At 42.6% G+C, this 7806-nt stretch overlaps 1 protein-coding gene across 1 annotated transcript in view; it reads left to right on the top strand.

Moving 5' to 3' along the window:
- Positions 1-293: 293 nt before the first annotated feature.
- The window catches only part of slc12a3 (solute carrier family 12 member 3), a 39978-nt gene continuing 32465 nt past the window's right edge, over positions 294-7806 (top strand). Inside the window, exons 1-4 of the mRNA XM_078401669.1 lie at positions 294-602; positions 3043-3174; positions 5261-5336; positions 7187-7282. Coding sequence (XP_078257795.1) covers positions 294-602; positions 3043-3174; positions 5261-5336; positions 7187-7282 — 613 coding nt within the window. The remainder of the gene's footprint in view (positions 603-3042; positions 3175-5260; positions 5337-7186; positions 7283-7806) is intronic.

Genomic DNA, 7806 nt, shown 5'->3' with positions numbered 1-7806 from the left:
ATTACCCTCATTCAGAGTAGTTTGAACAAGTTTTAATTCTGGCCTCCCATTATTGGTTCTCTAGGCGAGGTACATATATATGTGTGTGTGGGTTTTTAAAAATCAAAATCAAGATTTCTGCTGACCTTTATAATAAACTATTCTCCAGTTACTACTGCCCTGGGGTGGTTGTCGGTTTAATTTACTGGCACCACTTCCTGTCACTGTAGATTGCTCTCATATAAAAGCCCTGCCGTTCAGCTTTAGCTATCATTATTTTCTCATCTGCTGGCAAGGAGTTGTGAACCTATACAATGGCAGACCCCACAAGCTCTGTGCAGTCTGTCAGCTCGGGACTCAAAGCCGTCTCCCAAGGCAGGTTCACCATCAGTACTCTGATGAGCAATGAGGAAGACACCATGAGCATCTACTGCCAACCTGACCTCACCTACGGCAGCCTCAGCTCCAACAACCTGACCCAAAACAGCGCCGTTTACCTGAGGACTTTCGGCTACAACACTATGGATGCAGTGCCCAGCCACGGGTATTATGCCAACACCCAGATAGCGGGAGAGGGAAAGAAAAGCAGACCAACCCTTGCCGACCTCCGCTGCTACATGATGGTAAGAGGCTCCGCTGCCATTCCACAATGACCTGTGCTCTGTTCAAAATCACTTATAACTTGACCTGATTCGAATCAGTCTAGATCATTAAATCACACACCACATGGTGTTCTTCAAAACGGTCTGATTTTTCCTTGAGAAACTAAAATTCTGGTAAGTGTGGAGAAAGGAACAGAAGTTGCTAGTTTATGCTATGGACACAAAGTGCTGGAGTAACTCAGCGGGTCAGGCATTTCTGGAGAAAAAGAGAGGGTGACGTTTCAGGTCGAGCCACTTCTTCAGACCCATCCTTTTCCTCCAGAGACGCTACCTGACCTGCTTAGTTACTCCAGCACGTTATGTCTATATTCTAGCAAATAATATGCTTTTCAAACTTCTCACATGAACTCTATTTTTTCATTTTAATATTTGTTGTTATCTTCAACTGTTTTCCCCTTCAGAGTCTTTGGACACAATCGTCATTCATTCTTAAAATATGGTTATAAAAACCCAAAATACTTTAATCAAACATTAACCTTCCAAACATCAGACATTTCCGCCACCTCCAACGGGATCCCACCACTAGTCACATCTTCCCATCTCCACCCCATTCCACCTACCGCAGAGACCATTCCCTCTGGTTAACTTATCCCTTTCCACCCAAGCCACCCCCTCCCAAGGTACCTTCCCCTGCAACTGCAGGAGATGCAATGTACACCTCGTCCCTCGACTCTGTCCAGGGACCCCAACAGCCTTTTCAGGTTCGGCAAAGGTTCACTTGCACTTCCTCCAACCTCATCCACTGTATCCATTGTTCAAGGTGTGGACTCTTATACATTGGCGAGACCAAACATAGACTGGGTGTCGTTTCGCTGAACACCTTCGCTCAGTCCGCCTGGGCCTACCTGAACTCCCAGTTCCAAACACTTTCATTCCCCTTTCCATTCCCACTCTGACCTTTCTGTTCTAGGCCTCCTCCATTGTCGGAGTGAGGCCATATGCAAATTGGAGGAACAGCACCTAATACTTTGCGTGGGCAACTTACAACACAGCGGTATGAATATTGATTTCTCTAACTTCAAGTAACCCTTGCATCCCTTCTCTTTCCATCCCAAATAGTGGCGCAGTGGTGCAGTTAATAGAGCTCCTGCCTCACGATTCCATTGAGCCAGATTCAATTCTGGTCTCCAGTGTTGTGTGGAGTTTGCACGTTCTTCTAGGGATCTCATGGGTTTACTGAGGGTGCTCTTATTTCTTCCCACATCCCAAAGATGCATGGCTTGGTAGGTTAAGTGGATGCCGTCAATATCCCAAGTGTGTAAAATAGTGGTCAAATCTTGGAGGAATTGAGAGGAACCTGGGAAGAATAAAAATGAGATCAGTGTAAGTGTAGATGGGTGCTTGATGGTCAGCATGGACCCGGTGGGGCAAATAGTCCATGTCCATGTGCAGATGCAACTCCATTTAAGCCCAAAGTTGATTAAAAACTAGGCGAAGAATGACAAGGGATGAACTAGTGCAAGTTAAGGATAAGTAGTAAGGAGTACGATTTTCATTGCCTTTTGGTACACATGTGAAATTGTGGTGGCCATCCCATGAAAGGATAGAGGCTCTGGGTATCTGATGGTCTTTGACAAAGATGCAAAGAAATAGTTTCCCAACTGCTGGCAGGGGGCTAAGACGAATCTTGAGTGAACTTACAAATTATTAAATGGATTAGTCATTACCCTGCTCAGAAGGAGCAACTTGAGGTCAGCCGTGGGCATAAGCTTGGCTGGAGGTTGTCTCATGATATCTTGTTTGGAACGGAATCGCGTACAGTTCTAAATTAGATCCTGCCCAGTAAATGGTGTGCAGTCTGGTACAATGGAGTTGTCTAAAATAGATCAAAATAAAACCATGAAACGTTTTAAGTACATGGTAGGTTCAGGAGCATTTGAAAAGAGAATCAGCAGGCTAATATTTTAGACAATACTCTGAAGAACATTTAGTGATGATATCTCACATTTTGAACCTATGCAGTTTTTTGTTACAAAGATGTTGTAACTAGTCTTTTGATGTTGCCAAGACTAGAGGGTCTGAGCTATAGGTAGAGGTTGAGTAGGCTGTGACTCTATTCCTTGGAGCGCAGGAGGATGAGGAGTGATCTTATAGAGGTGTATAAGATCATGAGAGGAATAGATCGGGTGGGTGCACAGAGTCTCTTGCCTAGAGTAGGTGAATCGAGAACCAGAGGATATAGGTTTAAGGTGAAGGGGAAGATATTTAATAGTGTAGCTAGTGTAGCTGGGACATGTTGGCCGGTGTGGGCAAGTCGGGGCTGAAGGCCCCACAATGTACCATTCTATGACTCTAAAGATGTAATATGGTGTAATCATAATTCTGTGCATGGAGCTCACTCATTCTGCTACCTGATGTGCACAGATTGATAAATGATTGAAATGATTCCATTGCCTTCCAGGATACAGAACAACATTCTCCTCCTTCATATGAAAGCAGAACACATGATGAACTTGGCAAAGGAGAGGGACAAATGAACGATGACAAGGTTCCAGAAGAGCCTGTCCGGTTTGGTTGGATAAAAGGTGTAATGGTATGTCCTCTTAAGGATAGCGGAGTCAGGGGGTATGGGGAGAAGGCAGGAACGGGGTACTGATTGAGAATAATCAGCCATGATCACATTGAATGGCGGTGCTGGCTCGAAGGGCCGAATGGCCTCCTCCTGCACCTATTGTCTATTGTCTATTGTCCTCTTTCTTCCCCGTGCTACAATTCTACATAAAAAGAGCATTAGGATAGTCTATGTTATAATGCTTTTTCCTCAGCAGCCAATTAGTTTCTAATATCAGCCAGCGATAGATGACACCATCCTAATGACAACACATCACGTGTTTCATACAGCTTTCATGTGTTATAATGGAATGATCAGTCGTTGCCTGGTTATGTTGCTAGTGTCCAATTATAACCTTCAGTAATGTCGCAAGCTGTGAAAGATGGACAATTTAAAAATGATTTTAAACTCTGTTTGCATGCTCAAGTATTTACTTCACATGCATCACTCCAAAAGAGAGTGCTGTTGCAGACATATCTGTGAAGAATGTATGAAGGCATTTAAGGATGAAGAAATTCTTCTCTCTCCTGTGAGAACCACTCTCTCAGGGGCGGCACAGTGGCGCAGCTGTAGAGTTTCTGCCTTGCAGCTCCACAGACCCAGGTCTAATCCTGACTATGGGTGCTGTTTGTATGGAGTTTGTACGTTCTCCCCGTGACCGCGTGGGTTTCCCCCGGGTGTTCTGGTTTCCTCCCACACTCCAAAGACGTGCAAGTTTGTAGGTTAATTGACTTCTGTAAATTGTCCCTAGTGTGGAGGATAGTGCTAGTGTATGGAGATCGCTGGTCGGTGCGTACTCAGTGGACCTAGGTACCTGTCTCCGCACTGTATCACTAAACTAAACTTAACAATGCTTCTCTGTGATGCCTATGGCTTTTGTGCTCTTTAACCAAGTCTGTAAAAGGGTCCCTGAAGCATCATCCGGCCATTTTTCTCCACTGGTGCTGACTCTAACCGTTAAGTTCCTCCAGTGGTTTGTTATTTGCACTTCAAGTTTTTCTTTTTGTAGACAGAGGTCCAGGTGTTGCCTTGGACTGCCATCCATATGACGGTTGAGGAGAATTTCAGGAAAGGCTTCTGCACAGTTGTTAATTATGTATTCTCAGCAAACACATCCAACATTTTATAAGTTCCTTGTGTCAAATTTTTCTTTTAATGTTGACAAGAAACCCCAAACAATACATTCTTAAAATGTTGATTCAGAAAATGGATGACAGTTCCCAATCTTCTTTTTGACATGCCGCTGCGGTGCTGTCGTTCCTGGTAATAATGCCTCTTCATTTATAATGTTTCACTGACAATTGCAGTCTGTTTATGCAAACCTTCACAGAAATGATCATCAGAAGTGAGAATTAATGCAGATCGTTGTCTGTAAGAGATACAAGAGCAAAAAGCTTCACATCAAAATCAGTTCCTTACTAAAGCAGTGTTACTTTCATTGGTGCTATACAAGAGATCAGGATTCGCATGGATCAACTCGATGTGCATAATGGATGAACCTGTGTCCAGTTAGAACGTGAATACCATTTTTAACACAATTATCCGAGTGAATAATGAACTAAATCATTATTTGCCTTTGGTTACATTAATAATATTGCAAATATACTACATTCTCTGGGGTTAGATAAGACTTTTGTAGGTGACCTTAGGTGCCTTTCCTTGGCATTATGTTTCTTTGTTCAACCATTAAATTATTAATTAATTTTGATCCTGATTATGGGTGCTATCCATTGCGGAGTTTGTACGTTCTGCCTGTGACTGTGTAGGTTTACTCCGGGAGCTATGGTTCCCCCCCCCCCATTCCAAAGACGTACAGGGTTGTAGGTTAATTGCCTTTGGTAAGAAATGTAAATTGGCCCTAGTGTGTAGGATAGTACTAGTGTAGAGGGATCGCTGGTCGGTGCGGACCCGGTGAACATTGTATCTCTAAACTAAACGAAATAAAATATATATATTTCCTAATGGACTATACAGAAAGTACATTGTGCACATCATAGTGATCTTGCTCAACTGACTGAATGTGAGTATTATTTTGATTGCATGTTTTATATGTTGATTTCCTCCCAAGGTTCGATGTATGCTGAATATCTGGGGCGTTATTCTGTATTTACGGTTATCGTGGATTACTGCACAGGCTGGAATAGGTAAGGGAGGATTTGCGAACTTTGAAGTTTTTTTGTGTAATTACGGTCCATGATGACTATCAGCCACCAATTTACACTAACCCTACACTAATCCTACATTAATCCCCATTGTATTCTCCTTGCATTCTCCTCAACTCCGTAGCAAGTCATATGCTGTGAGGACCAAGTACTTTGAGTGCCTCTCAAAGTACTAATGGGTGACACAGAAGCGCAGCAGTAGAGTTGCTGCCTCACAGCATCAGAGGCCCGGGTTCAATCCTGACTAAGGGTGCTGTCTGTGTGGAGTTTGTACATTCTTCCTGTGCCTGCGTGGATTTTCTCCGGTTGCTGCAGTACCACCTCCCACCTTCCAAAGATATGCAGGTTTGTAGGTTGATTGGCTTCTGCAAATTGTCCCGAATGTGTAGGATAGAACTAGTGTATGGATGAACTGCTGGCTGGTTGGTGCAGATTTTGTAGGCCAATGGGCCTGTTTCCGAGTTGTTTCTCTAAACGAAACTAACCAAAACTAAACGTTTAGTTAGTGGAGCAATGCTATATCATTGACGTGGTGTACATTGAATAATTCGTATAGTTTATCTATGTCTTTCAAAGTTTGTTAGAATAATTCCACTGACTCCCTTTTGGGTCAATAGAGGAATCCATTGTACAATGTAGCATTGGACCACATCATCATCTCTGCTCCTCATTAAGAAGGTCACTTTGTCTCTCAATGTCCTGCACTATCACCAGAAAATCAGTTGGGATCATCATTCAGTAAACTGCATATAAAGTATGCACATGTTTAACAAGGACAGGGCAGGACTATGTTCAGCTGTGATATCTTGGTGCAAGTGAATGAGTTTTGCCTTAACAAAAATATATCGTAAATTAATTCACTTTCAATTATAATTTTGATATAACATTACAATATCCAAACTTATAATGATGTCTTAATACCTCCCAAAAGGACGTGGTGTCAATTTTTGTTTCATGTGCTCCTCTGAAGTCCTTGGGATGTCATATTAAAAAAATAAAAAATAAAATAAAAAAATGCTTATTATATTACATCAAAATGGTTCATTATTGCAATTTGTTGATGTTATGTGGCTTCAGTAATGTTTCATGCACTGGGAACACAGTGGTGGATGGAATGGACTAATGCATGCAGGTAGGATTTAAAGAGACAGTTAAAAGGAGAAACATAATCAGATGATACATGAATGAAACCATCACTACATTTGCAGTTTAGATTTAGATTTAGAGATACAGCACGGAAACAGGCCCTTTGGCCCACCGAATCCGAGCCGCCCAGCGATCCCCGCACATTAACACTATCCTACACACACCAGGGACATTTTTTACATTTACCCAGTCAATTAACTACATACCTGTACGTCTTTGGAGTGTGGGAGGAAACCGAAGATCTCGGAGAAAACCCACGCAGGTCACGGGGAGAAGGTACAAACTCCGTACAGACGGCGCCCATAGTCAGGATCGAACCTGAGTCTCCGGCACTGCATTCGCCGTAAGGCAGCAACTCTACCGCTGCGCCATCGTGCCGCCTTTAAAGGAAGAGGGAACAAAGAGTTTGAGAAAAATAAAGAAACGGACCGAAAGTGCAGGCGAACGATATAACAGAGCTGGCTTTGCAAGAAGCTGTTGCTAAGATGATTGTAATTTGTACCACCATGATACCCTGATAATGGGTCAATATGTCAACATACCTGATGCAAGCGGAAACCTATTAGGTTATTAGACTTTGTGCCAGCTACAGGAGCCCTTGCAAATAAATATAATTTTAAAGCAATGGATCTTTTTGATTGTGATGAAAATGGCAATAATTTTGATTTTGTTTGCTTCCATTACAGCTTTGACGTGGTTAATCATCCTCATGTCTGTAGTTGTAACCAGCATAACAGGTTTATCCATATCAGCAATATCTACTAACGGCAAAGTCAAGTCAGGTAGACTTTGGTTCATGCTTCTTCACCTTGCTGACTGCGAATTCGTCTAGTGGAATTTATATTGTCCCCTTAAACTCAGGGGTCGACATGTGTTAGTGAGGGCAGGCCAGAAGGGAAGGGTATGAGCAGCTAATGTTTCAATGAACTGAGATTTCTGAAAGGTGTTTAATGGGAGATCGACAGGAGAACATTGGAATAGTCAACTCTGAAGTTAACAAAGATAGACACAAAGTGCTATTCCTCAGACGTCTTCAGTCTGAAGAAGGGTTCCAACCCAAAACATCACTCGTACTTTTTCTCCAGAGATACTGCCTGACCATCTGAGTTACTCCAGCACTTTGTGTCTATCTTTTGTATAAACCACCATCTGCAGTTCCTTTCTACACATTGAAGTTAACAATGTCATGCATGAGATTATCACTACCAAAGGGGAGAAGAAGGTGAAATCGGGTCATATTTGAGAGAGGGTGGGTGTGAAGTTTGATGGAGGATGAATAGGAAGCTGAGTTTGCAAGTAATCTGCT

The sequence above is a fragment of the Rhinoraja longicauda genome, chromosome 6, assembly GCF_053455715.1.
Source record: "Rhinoraja longicauda isolate Sanriku21f chromosome 6, sRhiLon1.1, whole genome shotgun sequence".
Lineage (NCBI taxonomy): Eukaryota > Metazoa > Chordata > Chondrichthyes > Rajiformes > Arhynchobatidae > Rhinoraja > Rhinoraja longicauda.
The sequence above is the reverse complement of the archived record's forward strand: the minus strand, read 5'-3'. Positions and strand labels throughout refer to the sequence as shown.